Below are 21,005 nucleotides of genomic sequence, written 5' to 3'. Positions count from 1 at the left end.
TGCATAAGTAAATAATTTTCTTCGCTTTCTTGTATAGAAAAATTCATTGCCTAACTAGTGAATTCCACGATAAATTTCAAGCGAAATTATTTTAAAACCGAGATCGCATGAATCACGAAGCGATGAGCGCAATATTGGTTTTTAAAGTGAGATTTACTGTGGAATTCACCAGTTAGGCAATTATTCTTTTCAATCTCGGTGAAAAGTGGCAGAATATTTACCTCACCGCTTTGCGGCTCGGTAAATATTCTACCACTATTCACCTCGATTTCAAAGAATAATTGTTAATTGTTATATAGCTGAATTCTTTTTCCTAACAGCGCGCTCTTTCATTGGTTACTTCGAGGTCACATGACATATATATATATAACAATAAAGCTGTTTCCCGCCAAAAGTCTCTGAGCGGGCAACATTGCAAAATCTATGACTTCAGATGGAAACAGTGCACTGTTACCCGAGAATGTTGACCAACGACCGCCGTTGTTGTTGCCATTGCTCGCTTTTCTTTTTGTGCTATATAACAATTTACTTAATGACTGGTCTCTCGAGAAACAGTTAGCTTTGTTTCCCTCGAATCTCAATGTTTCACTCGGCTGCGCCTCGGGGAAACATTGAGATTCTCGGGAAACAAAATTAACTGTTTCCCTCGGGACCAGTCATTAAGTGTTTGCTATTTCTTTAAGTCCAAAAGAGTACAGATGATTGCTATTTAATTCCAGTTGAGAATAAAGATTCGAGTTTTATTCCTGAACAAAGGAAAAAAAAAGATTAAACCATTTCTTAAAAAAATGTGCATCCACTTGAAATAACGCATCCGTAAAAATAACAAATGGTTTAGTGTCAAAGAAAAGAATTTGTGTGGAGTAACTTCTTCCACCAAGTTTGAGTTATTACTGGTACACTGTTTTGTCGTTGTCGTTCTCTTTCTCTCTGCTTTAGTTTCTGTTCTTCCAGGCATCATGCAACCTTGTCAGATTTTCTTAAGATTAGCCAAAAAAAATTATACCAAAAATTGCAATACAGGGAAAAAAGCAGCTCCAAACAAAAATAAACACTCAGCTTTAGTTAATATCCCTCCGATGCTTGACTTGAATAGCTGCGGAGCCACCAGTGTGGACCACAGCTATCATGATATGTCAAACTGGATTGAGACCGGCAAAAGATTCAGGAACAAAATATTTTCCTAACCGTTTACCACCTGAACACGAAAAACGTTGACTGTTAAGAGTTTTTGTTGACGTAGTATCGCCGTGTAGCCACGTCGAGCCACACAAAGCGCGCGAAAATAAGCCTCGTTTATGTTTAGGTGAGGTAACCTGGCTTGCGCTTGCGATGCAACAGAAAACCAGTGCCTGGTCAACGGTCAACTTCAAAAATAATAACCAGCTGACCTCGATGGGTTCTAAACTTGAACCAGCGATATGGTCACGTGATACTGGTCGGCGGATACCTTGTTTTGACAGCTGTCAATGACCATAACATGGAAATCCAATATGAAAGATGTATCAGTGCTGTTAACTAGTTTGATACTGGTCACATTGGCATACATTCAATCTCCCAAGGAAGGCGTTCTATAACTAAATCTTCTCGGGAAAGGGTTGACTCATAAGACACTCCCCATGATGAGCTCCTGACAGCTAACCTTACTTAATCATGCAATTGGCCAACTTAATTAAACAAGAATACAAAACATGGTGAAACGCGCATGCGCATTAATTCGGCAAGGGAAAAAATGTCAGTTGGATTACGTGGTGAATATCTAAACGTGTAAGATTGAGTTTTTATAATCAGCCTAAGAAAAAGTTCATCAACGCTCTCTCTTACCTCCACAAGTACCGCAGCTCTTTCTACACTTGTCTGCGGGAAAAAAAACAAAGAGAATTAACAAACCAACAAACGGAAATGATCTAACAAATGATTTAGGTGTCGATCGTCGTCTTGGTTTCATAGATGTATTTTCAAAGATGTCACAATTCCTATTTTCGCAGACCCCCCGCCATGATTAACTGAAAAAAATAACGTTTGCACTCTGAAATGAATTCTGGTGTAAGTGGTCTCTTTATTATCCTTTATTGGATGGTGCCATCGAATATGAGAAGGGGCAAAATGCCACCTAAACCAGTGAGAATAAGTAACAAGATATTTCGTAAGGGTAAACGGCGTATGTTTGGAAAATGAGGATATATTAATATTCCAGCATACGTTTACTGCAGAATTCTCTTCGAGTTTAAAACGAACATGTCGTGTGGGCTGTGTATGATTTTACAGAGAACATTTCTGACTTTCCACGGCTTTAATTTGACTCACCTTTTAGCATAGAACAACGGAATGGTCGCTCCGCAATCACCATTGGACACCGGTAAGGATCGCTGTCCTGGCAATGAGGATCAACTGTTGCCAAAAAGGCAGAAAATAATGTACATTCTTAGTTCAATCAACGTGTATATTCTTTTATATCGAGTTAAGTCAGGCGATTTTAGCCACGATTACCCCTATATTATTCAAGAAGTTAATTCACAGCGGAAAATCTCGTTTGGTGTAGTGAAACTACGAACTCTTTTTCTAATATGTCATCACCAAGGCATATGACATGATTGATCCGGACTTTCTTATCTGAGTTAACCTTTTAATGGCTTTTCGCAATGTTCGATATAATCCTTGGGTAGAGTGATATGCTAGAATGAAATAGCCGAATTTAAAGAAATGGTAAAAATCCACATGTATTTGAGAGAATCGACTAAAGATTTGACCTTGTCTGATTTCAAACAGTTTGAATTAAACTCAATGACAAACAACTGAAGTTGCCCTGCATATTAAATGAGAGAGAGATTGTCTTGTTGTTCATGTGAAAGGGCAAAATGCAACTTGAGAAACAGGTTAATACTTGTCATTAAAGCATTAAAAAGTCTTAAATTTTCTCAAGGCTCTTTAAGAAGTTAAGGTTGGTTTCCATATGATGTTTAAGATCACTACGATTGCGTCATGCAGCGATCATAGCTACAGGAAGTACCAGGATGTACTGCAGACGTCCACACATTTCAAGAGGGTTGTGATTTGGCCCTGTTTATGGAAGTGCAGATACGAATGTCTTAGGGCAAATTTTCAAAGGAATCTAAGGCCAAGAGACAATTGGAGCGAAATTTGACTTGGTCGTGTTCAGGCAGAGAAGACCTTCATAAACGCAAGAACAGCGTAAAGGAGATTTTTTAAGAAAAAGAAATCCTTGTCATCTGGTTCGGGAAGAGAGGCACAGCCGCCATGTTGAATTTCATGAAGCGCTTGAATGACGTTGTTAGACTTACAGTTCCCCACGACCTTCATTCAGAGTCACTTTCTAGTAATCGCAACGATCATATGGAAAGCATCCTTTACTTAGTATCCGAACCTTCGAGGCAAGAATTGAGCTAAAATCTGACTAGTTTACCTAAGCACTGAGGTAAAAATGCTGCCGAGGGAAAGGAAGATGTTCAATTATACTTGCAGTAATTTAAAGGGGCACTCTCATGCTAAATTTGTTGTTTTCTAAGCGTAGGTGAAAACTGGGTAAAAATCTAAATTAGGTCTCGTCCACACTATGCCGGATAAATTTGAAAACGCAACTTTAAGTGCGAAAACGGAACAAAAGTTTTCCGTCCACACATGAAAACGGATAAAATGTTCTGCGTCCACACTACAGCGTTTTATCGGTGGCACAATTGCTTAATCTCACTTTGAGCATGCTCACAGTAAGAAGACATTCGAAAATTTTCTCTCCATTCTTCAGCGTCATCAACTTCGTTAACAAAGTTGTCTCACCACGCACTCGTTCTGCCAGGTCGAGACCAGAAGTGTTTCTGCTTGTAAGGTTGAGAGCGTCGCGTCGCTTTCCTAGTATCCTTTGACACCAATGATTGTCTAAAAGTTTTTCCTGATTCTCTGGCGTACAATATTCATGTGAACTGAAGCAATACTTGACTCCAAATAAGCGATTAAAGAAGAAATTATTGTCAACAAGACAGAAAACATCGTGTTGTCCACCATGTTGAATTTATGATCGAGAGAGACTTGGGAAGATAAATCACATGACAAAATGACGTAAGCATATTCAAAAAGTTCCGGATATGAAAAGTTCTTCGTCCACACTAATACAAATTGCGTTTTCACATTCTTCCACTCTAGAGAGTGTATTCTAAAAGTTCTGTTTTCGCGGATCTTTTTATGCGGATATGTACGTTGTAGTGTGGACGGAAGGCCTAACCGTAACAATAAAGTTGCGTTTTCAAATTTATCCGGCGTATATTGTGGACGAGGTCTTAGTAGTTTAGCTCACGCGTACAACATTCCTGACTACCAACTGAGAAAATTTGAAATGTGTTTATGGCACAAAGAGCTATTCATATCTAATTTTTGGCGTCTTAAGTTTCTGAAGACTTCGTCTACAAACTTGAAAAAACTGGCCAGTTTTTTCAAGCTGCAATCCATTTTCATTCTTGGCTGCAAACAAAAAAATAGCTTCAGTGCACTTCATTGCATTTCAGTGGTCATTGGTAACAAAACTACAGCATTATTGTTGGTCTTGATTGATGCAAAGACGCCTTTTAGGTTTGACGTTGACTGGTACCGGGTACTCCGGTTTTTCTCCCTCATCAAAATCGACTCCCAGCCTATTCCGTCTTCCTGTGGTGTTGTGCTCCGAGGTCATACATGGGTCGTGTTCAGGGGCCAAGCGTCTAGCCGGCAGCACAGTTCCTTCGATCCGATCTCGTCGAGCCGCGCACTTAGCAATTCAGTCTCCGACAGCGAGTAAGGGCGTTTAGCAGATCACGTATTAGTGTTAGTATTAGGATTAGTAAAATAGCGTGACACTGCCCCTTTAACGACAGTTCGTGCGTGGAATCGAAGGAAGATGGACCCCCCAGACTGAGCCCCCAACTGGACCTCCTTCTGGACCCCACTCGAGAGAAGAAAGAAAACAACAAATGGTTTTGAATTCACAGTGACGTCATCCAATTCTAAAATTAAAATCACAGGGTCTTCTGAATTTTTATCTAAAGGAGGTTGAAGATGACATAGAAATAATTATTAGGGTATCCCTAATAATCTCAGCAAGTTGAGCCTTCATGTACATTAGGAGATGTGTTCATACACATGTATGTTATCTCATGAGCGAAAAGTAAGCGCTTTCATCGCAAAGTGAACTCCAGATGTTTTCATTGATTACCGGCCGCCATATTAGTGGACCACATGGCGTTTTCGTACAAAACTCTATAAAGTTGCGTGAAACGCTTCGCCAAATAACTCAGAAACAATGTACCGCACCGACCTGAGAATTGGAAAGATGGTAAAAAGATTTGTTACGTACAACATTCCAAGTTCTTGGCCTTTTCCATTGAACGATTTCGAATGTTCTTGTTGCGTGACAGTCAAATCTATAGTTTAAGGATACGAGAAGCGAAAAGAAAAACAAAGCACTTCCGTCCAACAAGATCCTACCGCATATCTTAATTCCTCCATTCGCGCATAAGCACAGTTCCTTGCGCCTTTGGCCCCCAATCCCGTGCGTTTCGAAGAAAAATGTGTTTTTCTCCCGATTAAAGAGCTGCCTGGTTCGTTCACTTCAGGCTCACTCACTGTGGCAGCTACTACTGTCTTATTGTTATTTACGTTTGTGATAAAGGGAATGTTAAGCTTTTCTATTGTTGAGCAGTGACCTACCGTCACATCTGCGACAGCTCTTCTCGCACCGGTTCCAAAGAGTAAAATTTTGTTCAAACTTAGGTCCTTTCGCTTGTTTCCAACATTGGCCGGCTGCCGCCAGTGTGGTACAGTTTGATAGAGTATCTTGGCAAGGCTCTGTAAATTTGTTATACAATGATGTACATGTAAGATGAGCCAGTAACCGGGAGTTTACTTGAATTGTGTTTCAGTGACTTACGCTTAAAAGCAGGCGATACATGATTATAGTATTGATGAAATTAAAAAAAATCAGAGTTCAAGAGAATGATAATGAAGTGTGTGTCATGTTGAATGGCCTGTTTCAGTGTTGATGTGAAGCGTTTAACAAGTTGCCATCAAATGACATCTAAGCTGTTGCACGAAAGCTTGACTGACCAGGAAAGAACGGAATTCGAAGTCATGATCGCCCGTTTGAGTGACTGTCTTTAGTTGAAGGGTGTTGTTGAATAGTCGTTAGCAGACTCGACCTGTCCAATGTTTAATATTTTAATTGAGAGCCGAGTCTCGGGGGGTGGGGGGGGGGGGGGGGTTGGGGATAAGTTATGTATTTAGTTCTAGACCGAATTTTCCGCTGTAGTAGACATAGTGGAAACTCAGCTGCCATTTAGTAGCGTTTGAAGGTATCTGGACCTTTAACCTCTAATTTCAATTACACTGCAAGTCAAAATTCAGCGGTAATTTGTCCTACCACCCTGACTATTCAACGGTCGATATTACCGTGGGTTCCGCAATTTTGGAAAAGTGTTTTTTACGCAATTTTTCCGTAAAGCATATGAATCAGTAAATAGGAGTCCTTTAGTAGAATTCTGATATGGATCGACAAAACATTCGTCAAGGTCTAGAACTTGCGAACAATTTCTCCTTTTTACTCACGTTGTCCTGGACATAGGTTACTGTTGCAGATGGCTTTCTGTTTCGTTAAATGTAAGCTGTTTCCTGGACAACTCCTCTGGCGAATCTTGAAACCAGATCCACAAGTCTTGCTGCAGCTTCCGTAAGCACCCCAAGCACCACACGATCCTTTAGGATCAACACTCCATATAAGTGATAACATTTAAAAGTGCTTAAGAGATAAATCCTTTGTAGAAATTCAACATTGAAATATACACGTGTCTAGTTTTACTTGCCTGGATGTTGATTAGCACATGCTAAATCCGTGATATTCTCGAGATTGCTGATTAAGTCACCGTATGAAAGCACTTCAATAACATTTTCGCTTGTGCCGGCAATTTCTTCAAGTTCGTCACGATGGACGTCATTACCAATTCCAACGGCAATTCGTCGCACCTTGGCAAACTTGTGCAAGTACGAAATAAAAGTCAATTAGATTCTTGAAATCCTTACAGTAAAAACGGCATTTTCTTATCTGTTTTGTAAATGTTAAGTCAACTGATCTGATCAGTTAAATACACTCATTTTTGGAAGAACCTTTTATAAGAACGTTCAGGTAAGATTTTACGAACTTATTTTGCTCGTTTGTAAAACTGTAATCCAACAGGACAATTAACCCAAATACTTAGGGATGTTTTTAATCTAATTAACAATGTGGTTTTTCTGTTGCATGATAATATAGAATAACTCTGTTTAAAGACGAACTTAGTATACCACACAACTTTAGGAACATGTTAAGAACGTTTTCAAGCTCAATTCGCAAAAAAATAAGAACATGCAACCTCAGCCCTAAAATTAGTCGTTCTTACAAAAACAAGACTGTAAAATATTTGGGAAATTCATAGAGGGAGAAAATAAATAATGGTCTGAGTCACCGACTGGCTGGCAGCTGCTGGCTCACCGCCTCAACGATATCTGTAATCTACCACTTGATTGTAGATTCATTGGTGAAACCAATCGAAGTTTTGATAAATGAATGGCATTCCAAAAAGCTACGGATTGAAAAAATTGCATGCCGTTGGTGATTTACCTCAAGAGACGGCAGTACTTCTGAGAATGGTTTGCTTGCTTCATTCGTGTTTCCATCCGTGAGAACAACAACGACGTTAGGTACATCAGGTCTATCACCAGTTTCTTCCCATCCAAAGACGTGTTCGCCTGCAAGTTCTAATGCTTTGTCTGTTCTGGTTCCACCTTCAATGTGAGGTAGACTTCTGATCTTATTTTTCACCGAAGTTACGTTCTGTGGGTCTGTGAACCTAAAAGGGCCAATTCGAGTAGGACTTAGCAAATCTGTCAGCGAAACATCCCAGTAAAAGTCAGTAATATTTTTTTTTAAGCGTAGGCTTTTTCAGGAATGAGAAAAGAAAAGTATTCTGAGAGAAGGGATAAGCGAGTGTGGTGGCTTTGAAGAACAGGTCGTCACGGTTCACTCAATACAAAACGTTCTATGTCTCGTAACGTAGACTTGTTTTTATCATAGACGGTGGCTGGTTTTTGTGAAGAACACGAACAACCAGAATCTGTTTACCCACACGTTCTCTGTCATTTTCGCGGGAAAAAGGAATAAAATCTTTCAAATGCGCTCTGTTTTGCAAACACTTGCCTACATGAGTGTTTTATTGCCAAACGGTAGTCTCCAAATATATTAACATTACATATGTGGCAGTAAGTCTGGGAATGGCGATGCCTTGTACCTCCCCAAAATTACAAACTCTCTTTTCCAGTAGGATATAATTTACTTGAACTTTGTTCATTGCTCTATTGTAGTCTATTGCATCTTTTTGAGTATCTCCGAGGCATTATAGAGTTATCGTGCACACCTGTAGACGGTGTGAGCCTCCCAGCTGTATAATAGTATGGCCATGTGTGTACCGCGTTCAGATATGTCCAGTCTGTCAACGAGACTCTGCAAGAAACTCAGTGCTCTTTGGTAATCATTTGGCTGGATACTGCTAGAGGAGTCCAAAATTATTCCAACATCCAAATGCTCCTTGCACGGAGGGGGTGGGGGAGGAGGACCTACGAGAATAGAAAATTAAACAATTTAATAATCGTAGTATAATCACCATCATCTCTAATATATATATTTAGCCAAGCCTAAAAGTGGAGCTCCCTGGTTATTTATTCTTACTGCCTGTAGGGTTTAATTTAGTGAAAATAAAAGGTTTTCGAATTTTCATTCGCCAAACGAGACAGTGAATTCCACGATAAACCGATATCGCATGAATCACAAAGCGATGAGTGCGATATAGGTTTTTCGAGTGAAATTTACTTTGCAATTCACCACCTTGGCAATGAATGTCACTTGAATCGCATGAGTTTTAAAAGAAAACAAGCACACCCTCAGCGAGCGAATGGAAAAGGAAAAAAGCTATTTCGGAGTCAATTGTCAATAGCCAGCGAATAGGAGTCACGCTAAAATAAGAAACCGTCAGGAAACTTCGTCTGGTCGACTTCAAAATATATGGGTTAAGATGGCTGGATATTGGCCAAGTTCTTTTTTAGCGTGCCTGCTAGGCTTGGAACAAGTATCGGCAAAACACGGCAATGTAACCAAGAAAGGACAATCTTCAAACAAGATCCGCTCCAACAAATTACCTTAATTAAGGTGCTTGAAACAAATTAACTTCTCAAAACACAAGCTAGTGATACTTATCCCTAATTGTGATTACGTGTTTATAACATAAGGACACAATTTTCTTGTCACTGTCGAGGCAGATCGAACTGAAACAGTTGAGCAAACGGATTAAAAAAGCTCTTGTTCGCTAGCATTTTAGAGCAAGGCAAACAAACAAATCAACTATGTCCAAAAGAGTTGAAAAAGCGTAACCCTTCCTTGTACTTGTACATATTAATTGCCGTGACATTGACATCTTAAATTCTCACGACCTGCTCCCGTCTGACATTGTAGCTCAGTCGGAAGAGCAGCGGTTATCTAACCCGAAGATCGTGGGTTCAATTCCCACCATGGCCAGAGTTTTCCTCTGCCCTATTGTGGGTAGTCTGCGAACGCAGACGTATTTCCGGCGGTCGTTTCTACGACCGCCGGAAATATGTCTGCGTTCGCAGGCTATATTGTGGGCCCATTTTCATTAGTAGGGCTAACGTTCACATGGTTCATGTGGGTAGAAAACTAGCGCGCACTTCACATCACACTCTAATAGTTAAGTCTGTTAAAAAATAACAGCTGACCTCAATAAGCTCTAAACCTAAGCCTGCGATATAGTCACGTGACACTGGTCAGCGGATACCTTGATTTGACAGGTGTCAATTGACCATAACATGGATGTCCAGTATCAAAGATGTATACTGTAAACTAGCGTGATACTTGTCACATTGCCATACTTGGAGGGGTGGACGTACGGACGTACGGACGGTCGATGACGTCATAGCTATAAAACCAAACTTTCTCTCATCGATGGGTTGCCATATTTTCATAATTATGGTCTGCAGTTTCACTTAATACATCAATCTCAACAAAAGTCATGACACTTGCAATCAAAGATGTCAATCTACGACAGTTCCTCCAAAAGTCAATAAACAAGGTAGTCAGCCAGTTTTCTAGGAGGCTGTCTAATTCGTCCAGAACAACGCGGCGCGTTTTCAGGCGTAGCGTCCGGAGGTACGTGTTTGTGAATTGGTTGACGATCCACACATTCGGTAGATGGAGCTGTATCAGGTGGTCCTGATTGTTGTTCTGAATTACCCTCAATGTCAGGAATTTCCATGGGCTTAACGTGTTGCAAATTTCTTTTGTATTCCAATCCCTGAGGGGACTGCAGGACAACCTGGTCACCATGACGACCTGCAGCTTTATATGGCTAACTTCCATCACATGGGGATAACTTGATCTCCTTTTTCCTTTCCAGCAACACATTGTCCCCTACATTGACATTTCTGTCTTTAGCATGATTTCTTTGGTCGGCATAATCTTTAGCTAGCTGTTTCTTATGCGCTTCTCAGTCTCTCGCTTTTTGGTACACCACGGTATTCTGCTTTTTATCAACTACCTTGATCTTCGGTAGCTTGGTTGTCAAATTCCTCTTGAAAAACAGTTTTGCTGGGGTGACTCCAGTGGTAGTGTGGTTGGTCGATCGGTAAGCAAGTAAGAACTTGTTGAGCTCAGCACGCCAATTTTTTCCTTCAGCTTGAAAAACTCGCAGGGCCTTTAGAAGAGATCGATTTTCTCGCTCAACCTCCCCATTGGTCCTTGGCCACAACGGCATAGTGTGGTGGGGTTAGGGCTATTATTTGTCACTTGTCACTTGATAATTGTGGCACTTGTTGTAGAACGAATCACTACTTCCATCTATCTAAAAATTTAATCTACCACCACTAACAAATATTCTCCTCCAGGCAAAGGACCAAGCAAATCAAGGGCTACTTCTTGCAATGGTGATTCTGGTAGTCTTGTGGGTCTGATTGGTGGGGGTGGGACATGTTTGGTAACCATTTGACATCCGAAGCATTCTCTACAACGTCGCTCAGCTTGCTGGTCTATTCCGGGCCACCAGACTTTATATCTTAAAAGCTCCTTGGTTTTAACGATTCCCTGATGGCCTTCGTGAGCTAAATTAAGGACTCTGTGATGGAGAGTTCTTTGGATGACGATTCTTTTCCCCCGCAGCACGACTTGACCAACAATAGTCAACTCATCTCGCACCATCACAAAGGCTTTAGGTGCCGCACTCCAGCCATCCTTCCGCAAACACTCCCGTGCAACCTTCAGCTCTTCGTCTTTCGACGAGGATTCCTCACTTCCCTAGATTCTCAAGGTGCCCGGTACCGCTTGAAGCGTTACTTTGCTGACGTACTCATCCTGGGCATACCCTCGAGATGCTGGTATCTTGCCAAGCCAAGATCGTGCATCAGCAATGCTTTCTCTGGAGGGAACGTAACAAACTTTGTACTTGCAAGGCTGTAACGGCAACACCCAACGCTCAATTTGGGCTGATGGTTTTGATCTTGGGCCTTAGATGGTTTTGAGTCTTGGTGGTCCGTCACTAAATCAAACTCAGGTAAACAATTTAGGTACAAATTAAACCTTTCGCAGACCCATACGAGTGCCAAAGCTTCTTTTTCGGTTTGACTATACCGACGTTCAGGGTCACTAAGGCCTCTACTGACATAACATATACAGCACGACTTTGTCCCCCCAACGTCCTGCAATAGGACAGCGCCAAGTCCTACTGGGCTTGCCTTTGCTATGACCCTCGTGTGTGCAGTCTTGTCAACGTAGGCCAGCATGGACGCCCGTGCTAATTCCTCTTTCAGCTGCTTAAATGCTTTCTCCTGTGTCTCTTTATTCTCAAACTTGGCCCTGTTCATGGTAAGTGCTCTCAAAGGTTCAGCGATAGTTGCAAAGTCTGGAATGAACCTGGAGCTGAAGCCAACCAAGCTTAAGAAACTTCTAACGTCCGACGACGTTGTAGGGTAGCTTGCCTCTTTCACTGCTCGAACGTTCTCTTCCGCGGGACCTATGCCATGTTGGGAGAGGAGAATTCCCATGAAAACCACTTTGCTCATTGTGAAGGTGCACTTCACACATCTCAAGGTCAGATTCTTCTCTTGTAAGTTGGCTAATGGTTTGTGTAGGTTCTGATCATGTTCTGCGGCGGTTTTCCCATGGACAATCAAATCATCTACAATGTTAACAGCTCCTTCCACACCCGCAATTGCTTGCCTGATAACGTGCTGATATTTCTCAGGCGCCGCATTCACCCAAAACTCAACCTCATGTAACTGAACAAGCCTTCGTGGGTAATAAAGGTGGCTATTTTTCTTGAATCGTCATGCAACTCTATTTGATGAAACCCCAGCGAAGGTCTAATTTACAGAACTGTTACACAGTAACACCACCAAATTGTTCACCAACCCTGAATCAATCAACACTTCTGTAACAATACCATTAATAGTCACATCCATCCAAACCTCCTCCTCTGTTTTCTCTGACACAACAAATCTGACATAGGAAAGCTACCTTCCTCTGAACATACTCCCACATGATTTGTCCTCCTGCCAACACTTCTTCCTCTGTCACTGGCTCTCTTCAGGTATCTCTCTTTACCATTCTTTGGTGAAGGACGATTAGTGCCTTTGCAACAGACTGCAAAATGACCGTATCTCGAACACTTAGTGCACTTCTTTCCTTTTACCGGGCAACCCGGATCACGAGAGAAATGTCCCTTCTTTCCACAACTGTAACAGAACTTCCCAGCTTGGTCTTCTGTTCTTTCCGCCTTTTTGCCCACGGCGTACGCGTTGAAATTTGCTGCACAGTTCATGAATGTTATTTACTGACCAGCCGCTTGCGTCGCTCTTGCTTTCTCCAAAACTTCACTTAAAGTAACCCTTCTCGTTTCCAGCAAATTTCTCTTCAGCTCCATGTCGGTTAGCTTTTCGATCAACTGGTTCCTCAAATTATCGTCTAACGAAATGCCAAAATTGCAATGTCGAGCCCGCTGACGAAGACGAACCAACAATTTATCCACGGCTTCTCCTTCGTTTGGTGTCATCTGTCGAAATACGTGTCACTCGAAAGGTATATTTTCTTCAGCACCGAAATGATGATCTAGTAGTTTCCTAATACACACAGCATATGATCCGCAATATCTTCAAAAATATCCTGGACTTCCATGCATGCGAAGTGCAGAAGCTGTGAACTTTTCTTTCGCGTATTTTCCAAACTTTTCCTTTCGGCGTAATATTGGAATGCCCGTTTGCAATTTCGCCATTTCTGGGCGGCTTGAGGTGATGATCCCTATAGATCAAGCGGCGGTAAAGCTCTCTCTGACATTTGATCCCGTCCTCATCGCCAATGCAGTGTCTTAATGGGTTAACTCACACGCCAAAGTTCGCTATTAAATCCTCCTTATTCCTTTCCGGCCGCTATACATTCCCGGATGTGCTGGTGCCAGTACTTCACAATACGATATTCTCCTTTTGCAGTGATATTTTAACGCGTGGCTTGAAGAGACTCTAGTCTGAATAGCAACCCTTCTAGATCTAATTGCTGTCGGCGATCGCCATCCAATCAATCTGGTTTAATAGACAAGGTTTCTATAATTGAAGCCAATTTGGAAACGCATGCTTTGTGGATAAACATCTACTGACTCCAATAAAAATATTATTGGGAAAGGAGTCTCTGTTAGAGAGAAATCAGACGATCAAGCCGTTGGCAAAGTCTTAATAATGTTTGACCGGCTTTTTCTTCATTGTGTTGGCGGCCACGACGTCTCTTCTTCCAGTAGGATACGAGATATAACTGAACCAGTAGTTGCTCGTTAAGTGTGCACTTTTCGAAATGAACTTCGTAAAAATTTCAGAATAGGAAAAATTGTAAAAACAGCTACCTGATGTAGTTGGACTGGAGGTTCCTTGTTCAACTTCTCCTACGAACAGATAAAAAGTAAAATAATCAAATAAGAAAAAAAAATTCCTTTGATTTTTAAATGGGTTATTTTAAGAATAAATCTTCAATTAATCTGTATAATAGCTTTCTCCATCAATATTTTAAGGCGTGGCTTAAATAGACTCTAGTTTGACTAGCAACCTTTCTAGATCAAATTTCTGTCGATAATCTCTAGCCAATCTCTAATCTCAAGTCTTCATTCTTAAGTTTGGAAACGCATACCTGGTGGAAACATCTACTGACCCCATTCAAAATATTATCCGGAAAGGAGTCTCTAGAAGGGGGGAATCATAATTGGATAGTCAATTTTCTAAAGGGTAGACAACAGAGGGTAGTTGTAGATGGAATAAGAACTAGTTATCTCTCTATTAATAGGGGTATTCCCCAAGGGACTGTCATTGGCCCCATTCTTTTTTCAATTATGATCAATGACATAAAGGCAGTAAATCCATCTAGTAATCTTTTGGTTAATTATGCAGACGACATCTCCTTAAGTATACCAGTTGGCGCTAAATAAAGTCAAGCAGATAGCGAGATTGAGGTAAAATCTATAATGGAATGGGCAAAAAATAATCGCATGAGTTTAAATCTAGGGAAAACATTGGAAATGTTAATCAAAGGGAAAACAGAAAAAGATCAACCTGACCCTTTGCAATATATTAAGCGCAAATCTGATTTAAAACTCTTAGGAGTTACTTTTGAGGATAATTCAACCAACTGGGATACACATTTTGATTATATGTTATCCAAAGCTAGTTCTCGTCTCTACATTTTGCGTGACTGCAAACACTATGGGTTTTTCGTTGACTACTTAGATCTTCTTGTTAAGTCGTTAATTCTTTCAATTTTTACTTATGCTATTGAGGTTTGGGCTGGTGCTTTCTATAACAAATATCTTAGCCGTATTGATAAATTTTTTAATAGTGCTTTTAAATTAGGATATACAAAAGAATGTTGTTCTGTTTTGACTATTTTATCTGAAAAGGATCGCCAGCTTTGGGAGAAAATTAAGTCTCCTGACAATCCACTTCATCACCTCTTACTGCCAACTAGGGATAGAGTTTTAAGAAATAGGGGTCACTCTTTCATTATACCAAGAATAAGGACTGAACGTTTTAAAAGTATTTTTATCAATAGAAATTTACTTAATTTTAGATAGTTAGATACACACATATTTTTAAAATTGAAATTTGTAAACTGAACACGTCTGTTGTTTAGTGATGTTTTCATGTGTGTGTATAATAATAAAGACTATTATTATTATTATTATTATTATTATTATTATTATTATTATTAGCATTATTATTATAAGCATTGGCGAAGTCTTAGGAATGTTTGGACGGCTCTTTCCTAGTTATGTCATGTTAGCCAAGTTGTGTCTTCTTTCCCGTAGGATGCGAGATGTAACTGAACCAGTTGTTGCTCGCTAAGTGTGCTGTTTTGGAAATGAAGTACGAAAAATTTTAGAAGCGGAAAACTTGTAAGAACAGCTACCTGATGTAGTTGGAGTTGACGTTCCTTCTTCAACTTCTCCTAAAAACAGATGAAAGGCGATATAAAAAAAAATAAAAAAAAATTGCCTTTGATTTCTGAATGAGTTATTTCAAGAATAAATCTCAAATTCGTATATTATTAACTTTCAAATGCAGTGAAATGCCATTTCTCAAATTCATCCAATTAATTCAACCAGTTGCTGAAAACGGTGGATTTTTGAGACGAGTTGGGACGATTGTACAGATGTCATGGTAATGACCTTGTTCTTATCTAGCTAGTGTATACTCTTTCCTTCCAACGCGATTACACTCGCTGTCAAAACATCATTAATAATAAGTCAAATAACATCATACGACCATACCTTTTCCATAAATTTCCACCCTCAAACAAGGCCATTCTTTAAAATCAAGTGGTGTTATTCGAATGTAAGTGGCTTTGACGGGAACCTCCAGCACTTGTTTCGACGTAGTTTTTGAATCTTTGTTGCCATTGAATACCTTTAAGATGAATGTTACAGGAAAAAGCGAAAGACTCCATTATTGTTAGTTAAGTTGTTTTTCATGTGGTAAAGGTAAAAAAGATTCTACTGCCTTTTTTGCCTTTCACCTTCGATTGTTTGGTCATCTCATAAACCAATATGATCAATAAGGCGTATGGTGCACAGGCCGTCCCTCTTTCCAAGCCGGGCTGTAAAACCCCTCTGGTCAGCTCTGAAGCCAATATCAATGAGGCCGATTATCTCTCTTAGTCCCTTCCCCTTCCCAGGGTGGGATGTAAAATCCCTCTTCTTATTTCTCCGTTCAAATAAGTCAAAAGATCTGGACTAAGTAAATTTCGCTTTACCTGTCGTGATAACGCATATTCCAATGTGCAATATTTCTCCGTAAATCATAGCTGTCCGAAGGAATAGCAACTCACTAAAGCATGTCTTTTGAGATGGTTTTTAATGTAAAACTGGTCGTCATGCAGTTACATGAGTAAAGGATTGTCTGAATCTGAGGATGTTCTTATCTTTTTCAGTTAGCATTGACTTGATTATTTACCCAGGGTGTAAGAAGTAAACACTGATACCTTGACAGATCCATCTTCTTCAACGGCTTCCCAATGATAGCTGTCATTAGAAAACTCCAAAATGTAGAGCGTTACGTATTCGTGGCCCTCTTTGTAACCATTCCCTTGAGTAGCAATTGCACAAATTTCCTCCGCTTCCGGTAAGTGAATTTGCAGGTAATCTTCTCCCTTTGTAGCTTCTTCAGAACACCAGGCCATGGATCCGTTCAATCGACCATTTGATGCAAAATACTGCTCGGAACTAGACGATGCTGTAAAGCTCGAGCTTGGAAGTTTACCTCCTTCAGCAGCACCGAGAGGATGATCTGCGCATGGAATCTCTTTAATAATAATAAAAAAAAGGTGATTGAAGTAATGCTTTTTCTTTGACTTGTTTTACAATATTGAGGAAAATTGTTCAAAAAATCTTAACCGCTCACATGACAAGGAACGAAAGATCGTTTTTAAGTCTTTACGGTGTGGCTACGTGCTAGATACTAGCTACCAAGATTTCATATATTGTTTAGACGCAAGAGTGGACAATATACATCATTTCTAAAATCTGAATGCCATTTGAACCGTGACACTTTTCACGGTTAAGTTTCTCGTTTGCAAGTCGTTTGTCGTTTGTTAATCTAGAACTACATTAGCAGCGTATGTCACTTACGATTTTTTTCGTTGGTTTTTAAAGACTTTTAACAAGAACTATATGAAAAAGGTAGGGGAACGATATCGAACTCTGTTCAATCAAGCTGAAGAGCAAACGCACTTCAACAGTAGACGACCGAGATAACCGCTCCAAACATTGCAATTTTATAGCACTTAAGTGAAGCTAACCCTAACACTTCATTGAAAGCTAACAGAATAAAAATGAGGGCTTGGACTATTTAGTTGCAATTTCAACCAGTTAAGGTCTCATTTATTGCGGAAGGCTTGGTTACTAAGAGTGGCATGGACTGTCAAAATGGCGACGACCGTTTACGAAACGGAAATTAGCGAGGGAGCCATTTGTTCTTTGGCCTGTCTTTCCCTCGCGCTCGACTAACTAAGCTGCGAAAGAGGGACTACTTGTAGTCTAATTTAAAAGAAGTTTAATTGTTATCTTACCTGCTGGAGTTGGTACTTTTGAAGGATGATGAGCCAAACCTGCAGCTAAAAAAAGAAAGAAGATTTTTCGTGGAGCTGACAGCGAGCGAAGAAAAAAACTCCAAGGAATGTAGCTGCAGAGTTGCGATCCAGGAGGCTTTTGCAAACAGTCAACTTCTTCTGCTGGTTGTTTTAGCTGTAGTTTGCATTCTTTCTAAAATTTCTTGCATTTTTTTGCAATTTCATAGCCCTCACTACACTCTCTGAATTTGGTTTGAATCAGTTTTTGTCATCCAATTCTGAATCATTTATTCAGCAGAAAAACAGACGTGCATGTATTCCACAAATATGTAATACGCTATGTAAATCTTTTATGCGTTTGCTTATTTTTACAGTTGCAGAACCAATCCCATTTTTTGCCGCATACATCAGGCAAAACTCATCCTGCTTAAAAGATATAAAAGTTTTTCTTTCCAGACAATCCTTATTTGCAGAACAAGTTGCATAATAAATTGCTTATCAGACTTTGGCGTGAGGATCGCGTAGTATTTTCTCCCGTTCCTTGTATTCTAACTTACCATACTACTCATACTGGCTTCAATTTTCAAGAGATAGCAAAACTCGTGAAAATGGTCCGTGATAATACCCTTGCACTTAACTTCAAAGTCCAATCGTCGAAATCATCCGGAACAAGAACAAAGCAGAAAAACAACTATTGAATTTAATAACTCATAAGGAATAAAAGCTAATCAAGGAAAAATCGACACGCCAAAACCAAAAGATATTACGGATAACAATTAAGATTGTTTGCTATGATCGAAGGAACATGCAAGAAGGTTATTTTCAGGGAAAAGGAATGAGCTGCTTACCAGTGGTTGACACTTTCTTCGGAACTGGAGGAAAAAAAAAACAATTATTGAAAAAAGGAGAAAAAGAAGTATTAGATGATAAGAAGAACTGTACGTAAAGGAAGACTGAATAGTTCACCAATAAACTATGATTAAGGAATATATCGCACTATTTATGAAAATACGGGCCTGTTTCCCCAATGGTCAGAAACGTTTACGACTGACAGATTTTTTTGATAAGGCCTCGCCTCATGGGCTATTGACCCGTAGCCCTTGCGGGCGAAGGGTCTAATTGTTTACTAGAGGACGTTCTAGATTTCTTGACGCATTGAAGGTCTGGACGCAAGATAATTTTATCCTGTGGATGAATCACTATCCAGAACAGTTTCAGTCTGCGTAAAGATTTCAGAATTTGTCCACGAAGCCATGAATATGCGCACTGTCTCTAAGCACATGTAAGTCAAAGGCGAACCGAAGCCTTAATTGGTCAGCCTTTTTAAACTCTAGATAATGTCTTATCCACTGTATAAAAATATCTGGTCCTTGATCAACTGGGGCTTGGTAGTGCGTTATTTAGTACATCACGTCTCTATCTATCAGTGTCTGAAACTCGGACTAAAATGACGCTCTTAACTTCAGACGTTTAATGAGACTTGTAGTTTAGATGCAGCCAATTACAGTTGCACACGTTCACAACCAAATGAGCCAATCAAACTCCAAGGCTAAGCGTGGCGAACAAACAGGTATCAGCACGTTTTCTTGCCTCTAATTGGGTGAGAGTGTAGCTTTAGATTTCAAAGTTCATTTGTTAGCCAGGTGATGCCAAAAGTGAGCAGTTTAGTGTTTAAAAATGTATATATACATACATAGCGGTAAAATGGTTTAATCAAACTAAGAAATTATTCACCTGATGTAGATGATCCCTTTGGTGCTGAAACCAAGAGAAAAAATTTCGATAGAATAATAAACAATCGTTTAACAATTATTCCATGAGAGCGAGTATGTATGGTGAATAGCCAACAATGCGTTTAGGGCCGAGTTGGCTGACTGGCTTGGAAACTTGGAAATTAAAGCCAATCAGTTTTCAGGTTGGATACACTTGACGCAGTTAGTTTCCACATTAGGTCATACGGTGTATGAGCTGATATCTGGGATTGAATCCATCAATCGGAAAGCTAGAAACGCGATTTCCTGGTATAGGAAATCTTTTGGAGATGGCAAATGTTTTAAATAAGTCATTCAATAGTCACCTGCAGAATATGATTTTCTTGGAGCTAAAAAAAAAAGACAGAGACAAAGTTAAAATAACTCTACAAATGATATGACAAGGAGAACAAAAAGACACCAACGACGACAAACATTTACCAGCAGGTGACGATTTTTCCGTTGTTAAAAACAAAAAAAAAAAAAAGGAAAATCAAGTTTATAATGAAACAAGTGGAATAATATTACAAATATTCAAAGTTTACACTTACCAGCGGAATTCTCAAAAATAGGAAATGACGGAAAAACAAAACGGTTTAAAACACGGCTATTTTTATCAAAGGCTTACATCTTTTATATTTATAAGGGCCCGTCATTACTAGGGCATTTAACTGACTGGTGCAGAGGATAAAAATTATGGAAGCAACAATGTTCATTCCACATTCTGAAGCAGACATCGTGTACAGAAAAATATAAGTAGAACGCAAGAATTTAGCCCGATTTGAATCGAAATATTTCGGTTGAATCTCTCAGCCTTCATGAATAGGGACGAGGGACTTAACCTTCCAAAGATCTATGGCCATGAACTCCTATTAAAGTGTCGTTCTGAACGAGTGGTTACAGAGCTTAGTGCTGTGTAACCACTCTTATTCAAGTAGACCAGATAAAGACTGAACATTTCAGCCGAAATCTTTCTATTCCAGTCGAGCTAAATTGTTGCGTTCTGGCCATATTGTTTTCTGTAGTTTAAGTTATTATGTTTTTAAATTATGCTTTCTTTTGATTTTTATCTTTAGGTTGTCCCCCTTTTTTTTTTGCGTCGTCCGATCGACCCATATTTTTTAGTTAAAAAAAAAAAGACACGCGAGGAAGATAATAACTTAGTAAGACCTTCTTTAAGTTTTAAGACGAAATATAAACAATGCTTTTGTCCGTACAGGTTTTCAGTTTCAACCCCAGAGTAAAAGAGACATTCATAGTCTACAGGATTGAGGAGGGGCTTTGTCTCTGCGTGGGAGGAAAATATGTTGTCATTTACTCTTTTTGCCCCACGCCATTCGACTCTTTCTGCAGCTTGAAACTGTGTTTTTATTTTTTTTAAGATTCCTTTTTTTAGTTTTTTTTCTTTTCCTGCGACCGACCAATCCAAAACTAGGAAACGCATTCGACGGAAAAGGGAGAAAGTAGGGGAGACGGCCTTAGTTCCCTTTCCCCCTCCTACTTGTACTCCCAAGTGTACGTTTCCAAAAAAATTGGGCTTACACCAGAAGAGTTGGCTTGGCAAACGATCATGACTACTACTT

General features: G+C 39.8%; 1 protein-coding gene across 2 annotated transcripts in view; it reads right to left on the bottom strand.

Annotated features, from left to right (window-relative positions):
* Positions 1-21,005, bottom strand: part of LOC138052833 (uncharacterized) — a 61,324-nt gene that overhangs the window by 17,356 nt on the left and 22,963 nt on the right. For both annotated transcript variants that reach the window (XM_068899417.1, XM_068899418.1), the window contains 12 exons: positions 17,672-17,716; positions 16,586-16,905; positions 15,876-16,011; positions 15,515-15,553; positions 13,962-14,000; positions 8,430-8,628; positions 7,637-7,865; positions 6,843-7,011; positions 6,589-6,735; positions 5,695-5,832; positions 2,308-2,391; positions 1,825-1,857 (listed from right to left, as the gene is read on the bottom strand). In XM_068899417.1, coding sequence (XP_068755518.1) covers positions 1,825-1,857; positions 2,308-2,391; positions 5,695-5,832; positions 6,589-6,735; positions 6,843-7,011; positions 7,637-7,865; positions 8,430-8,628; positions 13,962-14,000; positions 15,515-15,553; positions 15,876-16,011; positions 16,586-16,905; positions 17,672-17,716 — 1,578 coding nt within the window. The remainder of the gene's footprint in view (positions 1-1,824; positions 1,858-2,307; positions 2,392-5,694; positions 5,833-6,588; positions 6,736-6,842; positions 7,012-7,636; positions 7,866-8,429; positions 8,629-13,961; positions 14,001-15,514; positions 15,554-15,875; positions 16,012-16,585; positions 16,906-17,671; positions 17,717-21,005) is intronic.

This window comes from Montipora capricornis, chromosome 6 (assembly GCF_036669925.1).
Source record: "Montipora capricornis isolate CH-2021 chromosome 6, ASM3666992v2, whole genome shotgun sequence".
In the NCBI taxonomy this organism is placed as follows: domain Eukaryota; kingdom Metazoa; phylum Cnidaria; class Anthozoa; order Scleractinia; family Acroporidae; genus Montipora; species Montipora capricornis.
This window is presented reverse-complemented; position numbering and strand designations above follow the sequence as displayed.